General features: G+C 45.1%; 1 protein-coding gene across 1 annotated transcript in view; it reads left to right on the forward strand.

Moving 5' to 3' along the window:
- Window positions 1-21,743, forward strand: part of LOC147460402 (DUF3754 family protein, putative (DUF3754)) — a 147,554-nt gene that overhangs the window by 36,106 nt on the left and 89,705 nt on the right. Inside the window, exons 6-7 of the mRNA XM_086511482.1 lie at window positions 17,296-17,425; window positions 17,852-17,977. Coding sequence (XP_086367608.1) covers window positions 17,296-17,425; window positions 17,852-17,977 — 256 coding nt within the window. The remainder of the gene's footprint in view (window positions 1-17,295; window positions 17,426-17,851; window positions 17,978-21,743) is intronic.

A 21,743-nucleotide genomic window follows, 5' to 3' on the forward strand; every position in this document is an offset into this window, starting at 1 on the left:
CTACCACCTGAATAGTCCTATCGTGAAAACATTGCGGGTGAAGCTGAAAGATAAGGATCCTTGGAGAAAAATCCAAGGGTTTCTTGTCGACGGAAGTGGATGCACGCTACATGCGAATGCAAATGCAGAAGAGGTTAGGGATCCTGTCTCCAACTCCTTCCATATCCGCATACAAGGCTTGAGCTGAGCTTTGCAGCGGTGGTTGCTCCTCTATATATATAATGCATCTCCGTCTCTCGCTCTGTATGGCATAGGCGGCATATCCTACTGACTGCTGTTATCCCTCTGAATCTACCAGTCTGAATCTCAAGCTGGTGTGAAGATGTCCGTATCTGACCAATGACACACGGTATCCCATGAGATAGACGTGTATCCATACAGCTGGTTCTAATCACAAACCCATTCCTTGTGTGTTGGAGAAGATGCTCTCTATAGAAGCTTCGTGCCCAACTCCTGTGTTGGCTCTATCCATGTCCTCTTGGTGTCCAACTGGGTCAAGTCTTGGCAAATGAGTCTAGTAATCTCCACCCGTGTAAAAGACAACGATGGTGCATCAAGGGAGTACTGGAAGGGAGGTAAGCTGTCCATGCTGAAGCCATGTATCTGGAACCATGATGACATCTGTGCTTACTAGCATGATGGAGGAATGAATGGCCAATCTGGCATATCTGTCTCTAGTAGTATCCCATAAGCTGTGCATAAAGGAGATTGATCTGGTAAGCCCCTCTATCCCATTGGGGGGGGGGGGGGGGGGGGGGGGGCTGCTAACTCTGCTCTAATGATCTCATGTGGCACAGAAGCCTTGGCTCTAATCAGTGGAGAGATCATAGATACCAAGGGCCTCTCCATATCTCTCCACCCGTCCTAACCCATAGAGGGTCCCCAAACCTGAACCCCATAGAGCATAGTTGAAGCTACCAAGGTATCAAAGAGCTAGATCTTTGTTCGGGGTTCTTGGAACTGAACCTACGAACACGTCCTCTCCAATCCTCCCAAGGCCGCATACGCTCTGGTTAGCCTAGTCTCTGCTGCTCTCTTCAAAGAAAACCTTGGCTCAGTGAAGACTTTCCCAAGATAAGTGAATGCATCTGTGTACTCCACAGCCTCCTTGCTGTAAGTGAATGTAGGTGCTGATCCCCCAATCCATTGCAGTGTGGTGTTAAACACCATAACCTTGGTTTTACCATGGTTTATAGTTAATCCACTATCCTCGGCAAAGCTATGTAATGCATCCAAATGGCATTGCATACCCTCCGGTGAGTAAGAGATCAACACACTATCGTCAACATCTAACAACAATGGAATCTATGTCTTTGCCAGCTGGGCACCTGTGTCACCCTCCATGTCAATGTAATCGGAAACCTCATCTTAATACATACCAAATAGAGTGGGAGACAATGGACAGCCTTGTTTTTAATTCAATAGTGGAGTGCACAAAATGAGATATCCCCTCTGGAGTACGTACATGTCCCACCACTGATCTATATAGAGCCATGATCCCCCGAATCAATTCATTGGGCACTCCCATCTTCCGTAGTCTGGACATCAATCTGGCTCTGGACACCATGTCGAATGCTTTGCGTCAATCCACAAAACTACAATAAATCAGTCTCCCATGTGCCCTACCCTCCTCTATGATGGCTTTGAGTGTCAGAATATGGTCAAGAGTGGAGAAGCCTCTCCTGAAACTGGCCTTTCCCGTTGCTTGTACGCCCTCACTCTCTAACCATCTGCTCAATTGCTGCTCAAGGATAGATGCATACAACCGTGCCAAAGTCATAACTATAGGGAATGGCCATTTTTAGGTCTCTGTTTCTGTTGCCATTTCAACTTTCCACTGGCCTTTCCCATTGCTTGTACGCCCTCACTCTCTAACCATCTGCTCAATTGCTGCTCAAGGATAGATGCGTACAACCGTGCCAAAGTCATAGCTACAGGGAATGGCCATTTGTAGGTCTTTGTTTCCGTTCCCATTTCAACTTCCCGTTCTGAATCCCCATTCCGTGTTCCAGACGCGAGTAATGTAACAGGAAGGTCATTTCATACTTGTTGCCGTTTGCAGTTCTCCGATCCGATTTTCCGTTTGGGTAATTATGGGGCCCAATGTCTGTCCAATCATAATAGTACGTGCTACGTCCCCAGACATCAGGATGGGTGCCTGTAGTATGTCCGGGCAGTGTGAATGTGGCCCTTTGGTTACGAAGTCCTATAAATAGGACTTGAGTCCCATTTGTGACAGATCTTGTGTGATCACCACACTTGGACACTAGGCCCTTGGCAACTCTACCTACACATCCGTATTGGTGTGGGCTTGGTGGTATGGGACACCAACCCTTGTGGTAGAGTGTCACGAGACGGGCACCACATACCAATAGAAAAGAATAGTCTGAACAGACTTTTAGCACTTCAATAATAACTGAATTGAAAGAGAGAGAGAGCACATGCAACACAAACTTTTTTTAACGTTGTGTGCGTGTGTGTGGTGGCCCCGCTTTAATTTTTAATTCCTTTAGGTCACTTAAGCCCCATCGGACGGGGTCCCATAAGTTGGTGGGAACTCTTCTTTAAATAATAGGCCACTCGGAGAGACTTTGTAGGTCGGTAAACTTCTTCAATTGCTTTTGCTTCTTTACTTAGGTTCAGGCTTCTCGGCCGAGATCTGTAGGTTGGCTCCGTTCTTCAGTTGCTTGACACGTCAGCAGTTTGTGACATCTCCCCTTCTTGAAAGAAAGTAATTGTCCGCGATTACAACATATTTGCAAAACAACTCAAGTTAGCTCAAAAATTTCCGAGGGTCATTTCGAGGGACCATCAATTTTCGCGTTCCAAATCGGAGCTCTTGATTTCTTGGGTCGTTGGCTTCCCAGAAGAATCTCATTCAATAAGGAGTCTCATTCCAGATTGGAGTTGTTGATATCCTGGGTCGTTGGTTTCCCAGAAGTATCTCATCCACTAAGGAATATTAAGTGGTTGGCACATCACAATGCAACACAAATGCTTATATATGCATGTCACAAGACATAGAAACATTAAGCCGCCTGTGAACACTCCTCTTGCATAACCTAACAAGGTCCGGGCCGGGAGATATTCAACGACTCCCTTATCACTTCTCCCATATAATCTAAAAAGGTCCGGGCCGGGAGATATAGAGGCCTTTTTCAACCAAACGCCCCCCAGACCGTAGCATGCGTGGTTTGGAGGTTCAATCATACAACCAAATGCTCCCCAGGTAGCCCGTTTGTGTCGTTTGGAGGTTTTCCAACATACAACGAAACGCTCCCTAGACATCCTGTCTGCGTCGTTCCAAGGTTCAAACAATACCAAAACAATATTTCTCACTACTCCACCCAGGAGTAAAATCACCAATCAATGAAACCACTATTAAAACTAAAGTCATATAGTTCAAATCGGCACCAAGATATTTTTAAAACAGATACCATCCATTTCAAACAAATTTCAAACAATTTTTCCTCAAACAGAGTTCAAAAGTATCTAACTACAAAACAACTAGAGAATTCATTCAGGTTTTTGTTTAGACAACCGAACTTTGAGAACGACTGGCTTGTCCTTTTGCATGAGGGTAATAGTTCGGTTCCGAATGTGGAGAGTTGTCGTGCCAAGGCATGCACAATAGAACGTCGCAATTGCCCAACTTCATCATATAAAAAATGGGCTTTTCCATGATAATCTTGGATAGTCACTAGAAGAGCACCTATGAGCGGTACCACTTTCTGAGTTTGCCCCATGGCTAGCTCGGCTTCAATTTCTCCACCCTCTGCATCATAATCAAAGTGCAACTGCTTCAAGAATTATGGGTGGATGAAGTTCTTTGCAGCTCCTAGGTCAAAGAAAATTAGGGCTTTGAAGCCGTTAACTTTGCCATATGCTGGGCACAATTCATTTGTACTTTCAAGGCGTATGCCATAGATATCAGGTACTAGTCCAATTGCGGGTCTAGCTCCCTTGGCCAGAGGTGGCTCTGTGGTTCTGTCGACCGTTGGTGCGGGCGTCGGCTTCGTTGGTCTATCAGTGCAATGGGGACAGCTAGAATTGTTAGGTGCAACGGAATTAATGTTGCGCTTTGCTCAAGATGAGTGCTCCAAACTGTGCTCAAGGTTCCTTTTGTTCTTATGGAAGGTAGAGCCTTCCGTTCTTAATGAGAGAATGCTATGATCACAAACAAAGTGAATGGACATTGTGCGTGTAAGTGTATGAGACTGAGCGATAGAGAGAGAAAAGAGATACGACACCAGAGACGTTGTAAAACCCTCCTCCGAAGGCCCCACTCTCGTCGGCGAGAGTGGTCTACTATTGATTGCACAAAGTGGTACAATGACAATGCATGGAACTGATGCAACTTGGGACTATGTCGGTGACGACGACGACGACTTAAGGGCTGAAATCTGCGACCTTCTAAATGCTGCCCATAAAAACGCTATGGCTGAAAATCTGGGATTGATTCGGGCTGTTGAAAACGCTGGCTTTGGCTGCGTTTTGAGAGGCTGAAAATGACAATCTTCTGCAATGTCTAGGGCTGAATCTGCTGCTGTTCCTGAATGCTGAAAATGCTGGTACAATGGCTTCACCGAAGGCTGAAAATGAAAACGTTGGCAGATCTTGGTAGCGTTAGTAAAAACGCTGGGCATCTGGGACTGTTGGCGATGGTTGCAAGGCTGAAAACGCCAGCTTGGGGGGAGGTGTGGGTGATGACCAAAAACGCTAGGCTTAGGGGATGGAAAACGCCAAGATTGGGGGTGCTGCAGGGTTCTTGCTGAGAGAGAGAGGGAGTACCTGTTGCCTGGGGGCTTGTTGTGCTCCTTGCTCATCTGCCCAAGAGTGCTAGCCTAGGGTTGCTTATATATTAACTTACCCAAATTGCCCTATCTACTTTTGTTGGGAAGTCAATTAAATTAATAAGTGAAAAATGTGAAAAATAGTGAAAATAGGCTAAATGCACTGGAAAAATCCCCTAACTGATTCTAATGGATTCTGATGGGAATACTGATGATCATGCTGTGTGCAACCAGAGGATATGCATCTATGCTAAGTGACTGGGCATGCACGGTCTACGAATAGACTCACAAAAGTGCCAGATCACTTCTAATCTAGACTGACTGGGCTGACTTCAAAGTGAGGTACTGGTACTGAACTGTATGGGTCGAGGGAGATCGCCAATATCATCCGGAATCCTGTAAGGGACTCTTCTCCGGTCCACTCTGATGTGTGGGTCGTGCGGTACTTGAACTTCATAAAGGTCTACAATGCTTGCTTCTTTGGGCCGCGCCGAAATCGACAAAGTCTTCTGTGGCTCCTTCAATGCTTTAACTTCGTCAAGAGTCATGCTTCCTTCTTCTTCAAGAATCTCCATGGCTGAAAATTCCTGAAACCATTTCCAACACAAAACCATGAACATACCTATTCCATGTAAAGTGAAGGGAAAAAATCTTGTCTTCGCTAAAGACTGTGTATGCAATGTAGCTGAACATAGAAACGGAGTGACAAGCCGTTCATCAAACACATGCAAACAATGAGATCGAATCTTTCTCTTATGATCTAGAGCAATCAACTGTGGCAAAACACAATGGAAATGCCCACGCTTGGTGCTCATACTTTCATTTGCTCGTTCGGAAACTGTGTCATGCCAAGGAAGAGACATGGAATGTGACTTCCTTACATACATACTTTCCAGCTTTTCATGAGAAATCCGCATACATTCGTGCTCATCCATGAGAGAAACGTGCTCAACATACAATATGTCATGTCTAGGAAAAAGGATCACATAACGATGCTGACTAAAATACAGGAAACGATCACGAATGAAACACTCGAACAATGCGTGCGTACTAATCATGCGAACACATAATACTTCGTGTGAGGGTTCTTTGGACCTAGGCTCGAGAGCCAAGATCGATCTTTCGTGATTGATCGAATCTGCAACGTGGTTAGCTTCGCTATAAAAAGCATCAACTAACACGTCATCCTCCTGAACAATCACATCTTCTTCATGCAACTCATCATGCTTGTGAGAAATCACATCTTGATCATGCAAATCATCATGCTTGTCTTTATCATCCAAATCATCATGCTGATTATTGTCAATCAAATCATCATGCTGCTCACAATCATGCAAATCCTGTGTGTCATGCTTTGGAGAAAAAGAGACTGAGAGAGTCTCCTTCGCATGAATCTGTTCATTCTTGTCCTGCATATTAGCAATGAGAGATGGAGAATGAACAATGTCCTCTCCATGAATGACAATGGGAGAATCACTTTTGGCATTGAGAGTGAAAGTGTTAGCCTCCCAATCAATGAGAGGGCTAGCGTCACCAAACCATCGAATGCCCAAAATCATATCACATCGTGAGAGAGGAGAGACAACAAATCTTCTAGTGAAAGCAGCTTTTTGAATTGCAAACAACACATCAAGGCACTCCTCCGTGATGAGAGCGTCCATACCGCGAAGAAAGCCAGAGACCTCGATAGGAGATCTCGGACTAACTTCGAGGCGAAATCTCTCAACAAGAGAGGGACTAATCACATCATGCATACTACCTGGTCAAACAATATGACAAAACGATGCCACGATGTACGACCATAACATTTAATGAGAGAATCATCAATGGGAGGGTCATGAGAAACATGGGGCACACTCGTGTTATCATTAATTGCATTGACAGAGGAAGTGGGTTGTGTGGATTCTTTAGATTCATTCGATTCAAGCTTAGGACATGTTATTTTTATGTGACCCTTAATGTGACAATGAAAACGACCTTCCTTAGAATAAGTGCTTTGCTCTTCCGACGTGATGTATCCTCCTACAATTCCTTGTGCTACCTTTTCATATGGAGTAAGCTTAGGTTTAGCAATTGTGTTAGCCTTACCCTTAGATTCATTGGAAGAACTCTTTTCTAAGAGACTATTGGAAGATTGGTTAGAAGAGTTACCATTCTTACCGTTCTTACCGTTCTGAGGGTTCTGAGAAGTCTGCGAGGTACTTGTGGAAGTCTTGTTCTCCTTAGGCTTTCCCTTGTTGTGTTTCATCTCCTATGCGAGAGCAATCGCTACCGCCTTGTTGAGATCGATTGGATCGAGCACCTCGACATCGTACTTGATATACTCGTCCAATCCATAAAGGAATGCCTCTTTGCGTTCATCATCCGACTTGCGTAATTGGGTACCTAGCTGCAAAACACAATTAGAGAAAGACATAACCGGCATACCATTTTGCTTGAGAGCGCGCCAATCGTCCTTCAATTGTGCAAGGTACTGAGGTGGCATAAACCCGCTTTCAGCTTGTCTTGGAAATTAGCCCAATTGAAGGAAAGGGGCGTGAATTCGTCGGCTTCCTCAAGGTGCGCGGCTAACTATGCCTCTTGCAATGCGTGCTACCAATTAATGGCATCACCGGCAAGGTACATAGCTGCCGTCAAAACCTTGCTATTTCTTGTCTTCTTAGTTGTCGCAAAACAAGCATTAAATTGACGCAAGCAAGAATGAATAACCGTAGCATCCATCTTAACGTCATACTTACTGAAAGTGAACTTCTCTGTGACCGGGTGGTTGGAATCCGTATCGTAGCTTGCGCCACTTGATGAACTCCCACGATCCTTGGGTGGTTCGGATTTCGAGGCAAGTATCGGTCGAACCAATTCTTGAGTTCGTAGTTCTCTTTGAGCCTCTCGCTCGATCTCCAAGGACGCGCTTCGTGCTGCCGCTTCCTCCTTTCTTAGTTCTTTTCTTTCTTTTCGTGCGTCACGTTCGCGTTCTAAAGCAATTCGATTTTCTTCTTGTTGTGCGGCAATTCTTGAGTTTCTTTCGTCGTGCTCGCGGTCCTTAGCTTCTTGTTGTTCTGCTTTGCTTGCGAGTTGTGCCAATGCAACTCGATTCGTTTCTTGTTGTTGTGCCATCATTTCCAACATCGACTTGACCATCGCCTCCATAGACGTGGATCCAACTTGTGGCGTAGATGGCGAAGGGGGAGGGTTGGAAAAATCTCCTGATGGGGAGAATCCTTCGTCGCCTCTCTCATGCTCATCACCTCTATGCGAAGTATCCATTCCGCTTCGGGTGACGACCATGCACTATGATCTTTGGTTCTTAAGTTCACGAGGAACTTGGGTTCTTGAGGTTCTTAAGGTTTTATTTTGCTTGCAAATCGCGTTTGAGAAGGATCTTCTCTTCACCCGAGTTCTACTCTTTTCTGCGGGCGCACCCCTTGGCGGCTTTGCGCTCACACCAAGGTTGCTTTTTCCCACCTCACGTCAATTGGCCGGCCGCTAAGTGCACGGTCCGCTCTCAATGAGTGAAAAGAGACACAAGGGGAGGCTGGACAAGCCCTTCTTTCTTGGGATTCCTGTCACTCTTAAAAAAAAACGATTAGGAATCGACACGCCCTAGCGAACTTGGGTTCGTGCGACCGTAACAAGCAAAAAAAACTCTTGTGATTCTTGTGGTTCTTTCCTTGAGTTACACAGAACACTGCCAAAGCTCTGATACCAATGTTAGGTGCAATGGAATTAATGTTGCGCTTTGCTCAAGATGAGTGCTCTGAACTGTGCTCAAGGTTCCTTTTGTTCTTATGGAAGGTAGAGCCTTCCGTTCTTAATGAGAGAATGCTATGATCACAAACAAAGTGAATGGACACTGTGCGTGCAAGTGTATGAGACTGAGAGATAGAGAGAGAAAAGAGATACGACACTAGAGACGTTGTAAAATTCTCCTCCAAAGGCCCCACTCTTGTCGGCGAGAGTGAATGGACACTGTCTGCAAGTGTATGAGACTGAGAGATAGAGAGAGAAAAGAGATACGACACTAGAGACGTTGTAAAATTCTCCTCCGAAGGCCCCACTCTTGTCGGCGAGAGTGGTCTACTATTGATTGCACAAAGTGGTACAATGACGATGCATGGAATCGATGCAAATTGGGACTATGTCGGTGACGACGACGGGGACGACGAGGACAACTTAAGGGCTGAAATCTGCAACCTTCTAAATGCTGCCCATAAAAATGCTATGGCTGAAAATCTGGGACTGATTCGGGCTGCTGAAAACGCTGGCTTTGGCTGCATTTTGAGAGGCTGAAAATGACGATCTTCTGCAATGTCTAGGGCTGAGTCTGCTGCTGTTCCTGAATGCTGAAAACGTTGGTACAATGGCTTCACCGAAGGCTGAAAATGAAAACGTTGGCAGATCTTGGTAGCGTTAGTAAAAACGTTGGGCATCTGGGAGTGTTGGCGATGGTTGCAAGGCTGAAAACGCCAGCTTGGGGGGAGGTGTGGGCGATGACCAAAAACGCTAGGCTTAGGGGATGCAAAACGCCAAGATTGGGGGTGCTGCGGGGTTCTTGCTGAGAGAGAGGGAGTACCTGCTGCCTGGGGGCCTGTTGTGCTCCTTGCTCATCTGCCCAAGAGTGCTAGCCTAGGTTGCTTATACCCAAATTGCCCTACCTACTTTTGTTGGGAAGTCACTTAAATTAATAAGTGAAAAATGTCAAAAATAGGGAAAATAGGCTAGGGTGAAAGCGTGGTTTGGTGGTACAAAAAAAGGACCTATTTTACTTCTACCAATGAAAAAGTGGGGATTGGTAAAATTTTTGTAGTTTAGGTCAAAACTTTTCGGACCTTGTGTTTTTAGATTCTCCTTTTGAAGATCTATCCAGTGGTATGTAGTATAATAGGTAGTTTTTCATGTGACATGTAGAAATTGTAGCTCAAAGATTTGTCAAATGTGATGTCAAGGACAGTCCTTTTTGTACCACCAAAGCGTGCTTTTAGCCGCTAATTGCATTGGAAAAATCCCCTAACTGATTCTAATGGATTCTGATGGGAATATTGATGATCATGCTGTGTGCAACTAGAGGATATGCATCTATGCTAAGTGAATGGGCATGCACGGTCTACGAATAGACTCACAAAAGTGCCAGATCACTTCTAATCTAGACTGACTTGACTAACTGAACCCTGATCATGCTATAGCTTGTCCACGGACACATAGGGTTGGATGTGTCAAGTGACAAGAATGGTTATGCCTTGTATGAAAACATCCAAAGCATTCTTGTAGTAAGGTGTCTTGTTGTTGAGGCGTCAAACGAGGCCTTTGCGGTTGATTTTTACGAGACTCTCGAGAATTTGTTCGTTGTTGCCAAGAGTTGTGGTTAGTGGCCGGATGTTCTTCTGTGGTAAACTCTAGCTTTCCCTTCATCAGTTTGTAGCTGACCCCGGCATGGTCCATAAGCTCTTGCATGGTGGAGACTTGCTTGGAGAGACTATTCCTACAATGGTGATGGTAGTGTATCGCTTGCATTGGGCCTCCAAGGGAACGAACCTAAAGAAGGACATTGGAAGGTACACGTCGAAAAATCTTTGGTTATAGTTGTCCACGGTTTCGGTGGCAAGCATTTTCAAGCTGCCCCACTCTGCCAAAATGAGGACTTCAAAGAAGAAAGTCATGTAATGGCGTGCAGAGATTGTCTTAAAAACTTGTCAGGTCCTTGGAGCATGCGATTATGTCGTGATTGAACTCCACCACTGCATTGCATTATCTTTAAGAAATCCCGCTGCTCGAGAAATCTTGGATTCTTCTGTATAGTTTCCCAAAGCATAGATGTTGTCGAATTGTTGTAGGAACTGCAATGCTTTCTTCCGATAGTTCACCCCGGAAAAAGTGAAAAATTTGACTATCGTGCTGCCATCCTTGAAATCTTTCGGTTGGTTAGGCGCGTAAATCGGGTATGGATAATAAGGGTATCCATATGGGCTCCAATGATTGTAGCTTGGTGGCGATGGTGATGGGGGCAACGACGGTGGCAAACGCGGTTGCATAGGGTCAGGTTAGATGGCTGCACCATATTCTTGAAGACTCCCCCCATTGGAACAGACGACTGGGAAGGTTGCCGGTTGGAAGCTCTCGTACTTTCTGGTTCCGGAGGAGGAGGTACCACCTTGGCATTAGAGGGGGTAACATGTAATTCAAAAACTGTTGAAAACTTTGCAGCATCGGAAGATTCTGTTGAGGAAGCCGCGAAAGTATGTCGCGAAGCTCGTCGAGGAGAAACTGCAAGTATACTGCTGAATCCATGAAAGCCATGTCTTGGGTTCTTTATGGCTTATGCCCTGTAAGACAGAGTGGTGAAGACAGGAGCGCGTCCGATGCACGATGAAGTAAGGGTGGGAGTGGCTAATAAGTCTGAGGTCGGGACACGAGGATTCTTCAAATAAAATTCCAATAGACTTTGGAAGCGCCGGTTTGCTCTGTCTGCTCTTTGGTGGGACTAGTATGCTTTCAGAAAAGCACACCCCTGAAGCTCTTATGCCACTGTCATGGGACGGGCACCACGTGCCAATAAACAACTGAACTTAAAGAGAGAGAGAGAGAGAGAGAGAGAGAGAGAGAGAGAGAGAGAGAGAGAGAGAGAGAGAGAGATTTGATTTGATTTGATTTGGTATTAACGTCCGCGGAGGGCCAGAAATGACCCATGGGACCTCAAAGTGATACATAGTCTCCCCTCACGGGGGTGTATGGTGTGGTGTGTGTTATTCTCTTTTTGTGTTCCTATGAGTGTCTTTTGATGCTCAAGTATGCGGGTGAGGTATGTGCCGAGAGCTGTAGGGGAGGGGTCTGTCTTGGATAATAGGTCCGCAAAGGTAGAGCAACCGCTTAGAAGTGGTTGAAAGTTAGCCCGGATGTGAGCGTATTCTGAGAGAGAGAGAGAGAGAGAGAGAGAGAGAGAGAGAGAGAGAGAGAGAGAGAGAGAGAGAGAGAGAGAGAGAGAGAGAGAGAGAGAGAGAGAGAGCGCACACGACACGGAGTGGCGGAATTCCACTCCAGAGAGTACTGGCCCCAAAACATTGGTGCCCCTTTCGGTATTTCTTTATATTGATTCAACTGAGTACAATATCGGTACTCAAATCCGTGCACCTTCACACTGACGCATGCGAGAGAACTAGCCCTCTGCACAAATTTAAAGGCCCTTGGCCTTGAAAAGCAGTTACATGAAAAGCAATCAAACTCAAAAGCAGCTGGTCCCAAAAGCACTAGCGCCAAAAGCTGCCAGTGCGTTTTGCGGAAATCCGTACAGTTGCCATGTGAGCATGTCAACGCAAATTGTAGACGTTCGTACAACTGCCACGTCAGCATGCCAACGCGAAATTCGGGATTCGGTACAGGCTGTCACATCATCAGTTTTAACGCTTTTTTTTTTGTGTGTGTGTGTGTGTTGGCCCCGCTTTAATTTTTAATGCCTTTATGTCCCTTAAGCCCCATCAGACGGGGTCCTATGAGTTGGTGGGAACTCTTCTTTAAAAAATAGGCCACTCGGCAAGACTTTGTAGGTCTGTAAACTTCTTCGGTTGCTTCTGCTTCTTTCCTTAGGGTTTAGGCTTCTCGGTCGGGGTCTACAGGTTGGCTCCGTTCTTCAGTGGCTTGACACGTCAGTAGTTTGTGATGTAGATGCTAGCCCGTTTGGCTGTAGGCTCCCAAGCTCGGGGGTGAGCCCGTATATGGCTCTATGGCTTGGAGGTGAGACTGATGTACGCTCACTACGTGTGTTTAGGTGTGAGTTTGGCTTGCGTCATGTCATGTGTGCTGAAAACTGAAAACGCCAAGTTGGATATGGGTCTTCTTCTTCTTGAGAAAAACGCTAGGGCTCTTGCTGAGGTGCTGCCTAATTGCTGGGTGCCTGCCTCCTTGTGTCCCTGCTTCTTCTGCTTCTACTGAGTGACCACTGGGTTGCTTTTATAGATCTTTAGCAAATTGCCCTACTTACTTTTCCAACAAAAGTCACTTAATAAATAAGTGAAAAATGTGTACTTTGGCAAAAAGTGTTCTATGCTGTGGAAAATGTTCATGCTGAAATGATTGTATTGTGCAAAGTATGCAACTATGACCGGCCTGGGCATTCACGTCCTGCTAAAGACTTGCAAAGTGCCAACTAGGCTAGGCTATGACTGATGCTAGACCATGGCAGAAGTATGTCCACGTGAAGCAAGTGAAGTGCGCATGTGACACTCATCGTGAATAAGAATTTGAGATTTGTCGCTAATGAAAAGAGTACCACAATGTCGCTGCATGTCGAACAAAAGATCTTTCGAAGGTGTCATGTGCCACGAGGCACCGCTATTCAGAAATCAATCACAACCATCTCGAATCGTAAGAGCCGTCGCAACCTTTGATGTCCCTAGAGAGTCCTCTAAGGGTAGAATCTCCAAATGAACAAAGGCCAGTGTCTGCACCACCGCCGCTAAAGAAGTCAAAGCATCTCCAACTCGCTTTGGACACTTCCGCCAATAATGATCCTTTTTCCCACAATGATTGCAATGTCGATGTGTCTTCAAGGCATCCTTTTCAGCATCACTCTTCTTTTCTTTGTTGTTGCTTTTCTTCTTAGTCTTCTGCTTCTTGTTGTTGTTGGAAGAACCGGTCAAGGATTCGGAGCCTGACGTTAGGAATCAACTCCATAAAACCCTCATTGTGAATAGGAATTTAAGAGTTGTCGCTAATGAATATAGTACCACAATGTCGCCGCATGTCGGAAAAATGATCTTTCGATGGTGTCATGTGCCGTGAGGCACCGCTATTCAGAATCCAATCACAACCATCTCGAATCGTAAGAGCCGTCGCAACCTTTGATGTCCCTGGAGAGTCCTCTAAGGGTAGAATCTCCAATTGAACAAAAGTTGGTGTCTGCACCACCGCTGCTGAAGAAGTTCAAGCATCTCCAGCTCGCTTTGGACACTTCCGCCAACAATGATTGTTTTTCCCACAATGATTGCAATGCAGATCTCCCTTCAAGGCTTCCTTTTCGACATCACTCTTCTTTTCTTTGTTGTTTCTTTTCTTCTCACTCTTCTGCTTGTTGTTGTTGTTGGAAGAACCGGTCAAGGCTTCGGCGCCTGACTTCTTCCCCGTATTGAACAACTCCTCCTCTTCCAACACCATTGGAACGTCCCGACTCCCAAGAAATAGTATTCAGCTTGCCACCAGTAAGGAACGAAGAAAAGAATTGGTATACCGAGGAGGTAACTTGGCCAAAAGCTGGATGGCCACGTCCTCTGAACTGATAAGCTTTTCCATATGAAGTATCTCTTGCATCTTGTTGATGTGATCTCTCATGGACGAGTTCTTCACATCGAGGGTTCTCAAGTTTCAACGTCATCAGAGAAACTCAATCATATAGTTAAGAAAGCCAATCCCAAATCAACTTTGTGTCCTTCATCAATCGGATGTGATTGATGACTGATGGTGTACTGTTGAGGATTATGAAAGACCGGATTCGAGCATTGACATGCTCCGATAACTTCGCTCTCGCAGGGTCCTTTGGCTTTTGAAAGCTGCTCGAAACAAAGCCTCCAAACTCGTAAGAGTCGAAAATTGCCATCATGGTCGCTTTTTAAATGGCATAGTTCTCGCCATTCAATTGCCGATCTGAGGGAAAGGTAGGGAGGGTTGGTATCTTGATTGGTTGATCACCTACACTGTAGTAGAACTGGGACCAATCTCCCCACTCCTCGTTGACGGGTGGTTCACCGTCATTGCCAGTGGCAACCTCAGGTTGTACTTCTTTATCACGGACTGAATTCATGTGAGAATCATCACTCCTCTCCATCGTGTGAGAGAACTCGAGCATGTGATGAGGCTAGGTCGAGGTAAAAGAGAGGAAATCTTCAAATCTATCCACTACAGCCAGAATCAACCCCATATGAGTAAAAAACGCTGAGAGAACAACAAATTGTCTCGTTTCTTCACGGAAATTCAGCACCAAAAACTCTCACAGATCATCAATCCGATTTGAGAGCACGCCATGGCTCGGATACGACGTCAAAGGTGCAGTCGAAAAGGGTGGATCCGGTGATGATCTCGTCTGCAACCGCGAGCAAATCTCCTCTCGGATTGGGCAGCCAATGGATCTTGGATCTATTGCGATAGATCTGTTCGTACTCAAGCTCCTAGCGTGAACCGCCCCACCGTATGGGCACGACAACAACCTGCAGGCAATCATGCGTTGTGTAGGGTGTCTACACGGCAAGGAGAGGGAGCGCTAGCAAGAGGAAGAGAGATCGCTATGCAAATTGCTAGAGAGAGAGATCAATGATGATGAAAAACGCTAGAGAGAGAAAGAGAGATTGCAGACATTGAAAACACTAGCAAGAGGAAAAATGCTAGAGAGAGAGAGAGTGCCCAAAACACTACAACTCTGCACTGAACAACATGCCAAAAAGTAAAAGGGGGGGGGGGGGGGTTGCATATATAGGGAATTCCCTATGTGCTTCTATACCTCCAAATCCGTGTCTATGTGCCCTAGCTACTTAAAAAACCCCACGATCTCGATAAATGGCCTAAAATGCTAATAAATATGTAAACTCACTAAAAGTGAAGTGGGACACACATTTAGTAGCAGAACTGCAGAATACTTGAGACTTTGACCCCAGGAAACCCTAGGAACGGGGGTCCCACCTCATGTGAGCCTACTGGGTGGGCAACATTGTGGAGTGCATCGTCGAGAAAAGGTACCTGAGAGAGAGAGTGTTGCCTCTGCCCTTGCAGCGAGCATCTCACTTGTACCTCCACCTATATCTAAACAATCACCATGGGAGATTCACCTGCTTTAGGAATTGATTTTTTTTTTGGCTTTACTCAAAGTTCATATGGCATCAAAGCTAAGGAGATTATAACGTTTCAAACACAGTTACACATATTGAAAGGAGCCAATTGGTGAGAGGAGCAATACACATTCACTTCATCACAAGACAACCCTCCATAGGCAACTTCTTCTACATACGTATAAAGTTGTTAGTTCTAAACTTGAAGAGAAAGAAATTCTAGACGCTAGAGGAAAGGGGACATTAATTTAATGATGAAGAATACACTGCGAAGAGGGATGTGCTCAAAGAAAATCTTACCAAAGTTGTCCCCTTTTTCAATCTCGGGGATCCCTTGTACACAAAGGTCAAGGGAAAACAGGCAAAGGTAAATTACTTGGATATGAATGAGAAAATTGAAGTCATGAAGTAGACACCTTCTTTAAAATAAACCTCAATGTGGATTTTAGATGAGCTTAACCCGTTACAGCAACGAAGCTAACCAAAATCAAAGAGGCAAGTAAGAATGGTAAATGGGAAGTATAGAAAGCAGGAAAAGGAGTGATTAGAGAATTCAAGAGTCCACCACGATTGCTTAACGAACATAAACCATCTCTCTATTTCCTTTTTTCCCCCCAAAGATGTAGCTATTTTTTTGTAACCACATTCCTCTTATGAGTCATAAGAGTTGTGTAAAGCTAGTTGTGCCTTCTTTTTTGCTTTTTATTTGAGCCTTCGGTAGCATGAGACCCGAAGTGGAATGTGAAACCAGATGTACTTGAAAGGTCAACTTTTGCCTTGAAATTATGTTAATATGATCTTTCTTTCATCTTCCACTGCCACTTGTGACCTGGTATCGGAGCTTCGGTATTAGATCTGATCGTGGAGTGTGTTGCTGCGTGTTTTGGTGCTTTTCTAGCGGTTTTGGAGAGGAGATAGCTTGCTGTTTTCTGCAATTCAGCTTATGTATCATCTCACCTGGTGCCAATTTCGAGGATCTTGTGCGAGTTTTGCAAGTACGAAGAGGTTGCCTACCAGCTCAATTTGGAGCGTTCATTTTGATCGCACATAGACACGGATTTGGAGGTATAGAAGCAGCATGGAGGAGAGACAGTTGATTGGTTGTTCATTTGTGTCTCAGATTTGGTGCTGATTTGGAGTTGTACGGGCTGATTTGGAGTGGTTTCTTCCAAGTACCTGAGCCTATCCTCTTCACATGACCATACTCTTCCTGTCAACATCTTCCTGTCGACATGTAAAGAGGTGACACAATTTAGTCATGGTATTGGATGATCGATAAGTGCTACGTGGGATTGATATACAACCGATATGGGTGAAAAGATGATGAAGATACCTGCCCTGCTGACTTTTCCGGCTAATCGTCAGTTGGATAGTACCAACTATAGTAGCTGGAGGATGATGATGATGGTGGCGTTTGATTCGTATGATCAGAGTTCTTTGTGATCGATAAGGTTGAGAAGCCATCTATAGCTGAAGAAGGGGCACTTTGGGAGTGTGTTAATGCTCTCATGCGGTCCTTTATCATCTTGAATTGTGCCCCACAGATCTTGGAAATGTGAAAGCAATGACGAGTGTCGAGCATATTTGGATTGGGCTTCTGATTTTGTGTTTGTGCACTTTTATTTATTTATTGCAATCCTGAAAAGGCTGTGTATGTAACTGTTTTTTTCTAAGGTTTAAAGAATCCTCTTTTGCCTCAGGGGAAACAACTTGGCTCGGATTTCCATGCGGGATATTTGGTTACCTGCTTCAGAAATGGTTTGTGGCAATAACATATGGCGAAGATTACGGGCCACATTTTTGGTTTTTTTCTCTCGTTCAATCCTACAAGTATGTTTACTGTTGGCTCACCTAATGATTTCTGATAGGTTTTCTTACAGTTAAGCTGTATCATACCGATCTCAGTGAAAGATAACCATTCATGCCACAGTCTCACAGTTGCTATTCTTCCCCATTCCATGTCATGTCACTAAGCAATGCTCAATTCTTGTTTCTATATGTCTTTGAGTATGTGTTAATGCGGATATCCAAGATGCCTCTCATGTGATTGCACGAATGCATTTCTTATTACTTTAGCGTAAAGATATTGTCATTTCTTCAATACGCCACTAGTTCCAATCTTTCTCTGACATGTTTGTCATTTCTTGAATACATAATGACACTAGCTCCAAATTTTCTTAGACATGTTCCAGATTGTAAGTTTTCCAAGTACAAGATAAGCATACTTATAGTAATGTGATCTCTCCCTATGTGCAGGAACCAGCTTACAAGGAACTTGTCCTACTATATAATCTTTCAGATGCAGATGATGATGAAAGGGAAGACAAGATTCCGAATCTGCAGTTAAAAATATATGGGAAAATACCTATACCTGACCTGAAGGTTTGCTGTATTCCAAGTTCCATTTGAAAGTGCATGCAGAGCAGATATCAATTTTAATATAGCCATGTCATATTGGATACTTCCATGTGACATCACGGCCGACTTTACCAGCTGGCATTGGAAACAGAACAGGTTTTTGTGATTGAAGTAGAGTACCAGTGTTAACTTTCAAAAACCATTTTGATTTTTTTCCCTGAGAAGATACTGTTAAGCTATAAGGCAAACCATTAGAAGCGTCATTTGACAAGGAGGAGTATCTGAAGTATTATCAGATAGAAGCCAACATGGAGGTGGAGGTATACTAGCCTACTGCACAAAAGACTGTACAAGTCCAAATATCTATAAGATGCTCAATACTCATGTCTCTTCCTCTGCTTGAGGTAGTTTTACTCTCCCTCAAAGAGTATGTACGATTGTACACCCTTTATATGCTGGTACATGAAGGAAACTGTTCTGGATACTTAGCAAGATGTGGTATTTCATGTCATACCTCCCTGTATTTCTTCTCATGTCTAGAGACTTTTTGAAAGATCCTATGTTGTCGTTGTGAAGCTGTGAAATGCTCTGGTTATGTAAAGGCTTAATACGGGATCAGTCTCTTACAGACCAAAGTTGATCGGGGATGCACAGAATGTAAGAGTTAAATCTCATCTTTCCCATTCCAGAATTCCAGGTTGTGAAGTACATGAAGAAATCCATCATCAGGCAGGAGGTACTGTAATGCTTGAGCATACGTGTGAGACACTTAGGATAGTCCCCTTGTTCCGTGGTCTTTGGCACAAATCTTGACTGTATCAATTGGCACACGATGAAAGGAATCAGAAGTTGGGAGACTCAACAAAGAATTCGAACTTGAAGTTCACCGTGGAATTCTTTGTCAAGGTTTAAGTTGCGTTGTAGAGAGTGGATGTTTTACATGTCTTCGTCTTTTCTATAGATGGGAAATATGTATGAAAGAAATCTTATTAATAGTCGCTTGTTTTGATCGGCTTGAGAGATTAAGTTTTTGGGGGAGTTGCATCGAGTAGTTTGCAACCAATTTGCCCAATTTGTTTAAAAACCTTGTCTGCAAATATCTTGACAGGCAATATGGTTTTCACCATTTTTCTCAAACGTAGATACCCAAAAAGAAGTTGCCCCTTCACCTCCTCACAATACCTCAAGTAGCCCCTCACAGTATAGTGTTTCCTTGAGGCAAGGCCGGAGTGTCAAGGCCCCCCGTGGGCTTGGGTCTTGAGGTGCCAAGGTGTGCTGCTGACTGTCAATTGAGATGGGGGCCTCTTGCTAGGCTAGCAGTAGAACGTCCCATACTGTCCACAAGGCTCATCTTACTGGAGGCCTTGTGAGGTCTTATCAACGCTTGAGTTGCTCGGCTCGGCTCTGCTCGTAGCTGCCAATACTCTATTTGCTAGTTGTCCTACTGTCTGACCTTACTTGGGTGGCTATCTCGTGTCCAAGTCCCTAGCCCCATGCGGCATTGCTCATGCATAGTGTCCCCCATATGAATCCTTCGGAAATTTTGGCATCCTCGTCGAATGATGGGTACAAGAGAGCTGGCTTATTTATTGCAAAAGCGTCTAGCAAACGATGAGATCTACCCTCTACGGACCCTCTGTAGCGTACCGGCACCTTGCCTCTGCATTCAAACTTGCTAAACTTCGCTGTACAATGGCCTCCCCTAGCCACTGTGTTTTTTAATGGTCCATTGATGACCGTTGCATCATCCGGTAGCCCCTTCACGCGCTTGATATTGCCTGTGGGTGTGAGATCCTGAGAAACCTTCTATTCTTTCCAGTTCAACATTGGTGGTCGTTGATTCAGAGGGTGTACAAGTTGTGGATTGCTTTGGAGTTACCCGTGCCACCACGAGAGGACCATGTTGTGGTCATCTACACAGGCTTTGACTATGCGGAGAAGTTGGATGAGACGAAACTACAATGTTTGGAAAAGCAACATCTGTAACAGGTTTGGACACTCCAAGCAAGAAATCTATAGCAACACACGTGAGAAAACTGCAACAACTGAACTGAGAGAGAGAGAGAGAGAGAGAGAGAGAGAGAGAGAGAGAGAGAGAGAGAGAGAGAGAGAGAGAGAGAGAGAGAGAGAGAGAGAAAAGAAAGAAAAGAAAGAAAGATTTTTAACGTCTATGTCAGGCCGAAATCGGCCTATGAGACAAATCAAATGTACATGGTGTGTATGTCATCCGTCTATCGGAAAGACAAATGAAACAAAACTGATGCAAAACTGAACTGAATGTAGGTAGTGGGGTATCTGAGGAGGGATGGAGCTCTATCTCTAGGGGTATATGCATGTCTATATGCTCAAGGTAGTACAATCATGAGAATGCATCAAGCTATCTAGCTCCATCCTGTACTAATGGGGGGATGTAAGATGTGGTACATGGGCGGGTCTGGTGCCAAGGCTACCCGGATGAAAGCTATCGGGTCGGCCCTCATCTGGGCCACTCGCTCCTCAGTGGCACGGCGCTCCCGGGCTCGGATCTCCTCGATCTGTCGGTGGTGGGAGCTCGCGCCCCTGTAGCCTGTGACTCGAGGCCAAAATGACCTATGAGACCAAATGATTACAATGATGAGTCTAGTACGAAGTCTGGGTACAAACAAGAAAACTACAAACAAAGAACTGATAGGAGTGCTACCGACTCCTATGGGTGGCTGGTAGGCTGAGCAATGGTATCACCATAAAGGTACAAAATGGGGATAAGTGTCACCATGATACAATATAGCAGTAGCATGAAGCCTATCCCGATCGACATTCTGGGTGTCGTGCTAGAATCCTGTGGATCCTCTGCCGCAATCTCCGCCGGTGCTGCGTGGCTCCCCTCCTCAGTCGCGGTCGTCTCGATCTCCCTAACTCTGTAGCTCGATCAATGAGAGTACCGCTGATGTGTGTATGGGTGGGACCCGAGCTCTCTGGTGGTGGTGTCCCCTCTGACTCTGTGGTACTCAGACTGAAGAAATCTGAGATGCGTCTCTGGGACTGTCTCTGTCTTTGCCCATTCAATAGAGTGTCTCTATGTCTCTGAATCTCAAGTAGGAATAATCCGAGACATCTTTGATCCTGATATCTCATGACTCTGTCTAACGAGTCAAAACCATCTCTGAATAGACAATGAAAGCGTCCCCGTATCTCATAGTAGACTGTGCAGCGACATATGTAGTGAAACTCTGTCTCTGGCTCTGCATGGCATAACTGACATATCCTACTGTCTGCTGGTATGCCTCTGAATCTACCTGTCTCAATCCCAAGCTGGTGTGAAGATGTGCGAATCTGGCCAATAGCACATCGTAACCTATGAGATAGATGTGTGTCCATGTAACTGGGCCGTGTGACAAATCCGTCTGTCGTGAGTTGAAGAAGATGTTCTCTATAGAAAGCCCTCTTCGTACCCAACTCCCGTGATGGTTCTATCCATGTCCTCTTGCTATCAAGCTGGATAAGATCCTGCCGAATGAGTCTAGTAGTCTCCATCCGTGTAAGAGCCAAGGATGGTGCATCAAGAGAATACTGGAAAGGGGGCAGCCTGTCCATGCATGAAACCATGCCTCTGAAACCATGAGCTCATCTGTGCATACCAACATGATGTATCTCCCTGTAATGCCAGTTGTCTGGATGACTCGAGAGCAAGCCTGCATACCTGTCCCTGGTGGTGTCCCATAAGCTGTGTACAAATGATACTGATCTGGTGAGTGCCTCAACCTCCATAGGTGGGGCAGCCAGCTCCGCTCGTATGATGTCATGTGGGACT

The sequence above is a fragment of the Adiantum capillus-veneris genome, chromosome 4 (assembly GCF_014529385.1).
Source record: "Adiantum capillus-veneris isolate H3 chromosome 4, ASM1452938v2, whole genome shotgun sequence".
Taxonomy (NCBI): Eukaryota; Viridiplantae; Streptophyta; class Polypodiopsida; order Polypodiales; family Pteridaceae; genus Adiantum; species Adiantum capillus-veneris.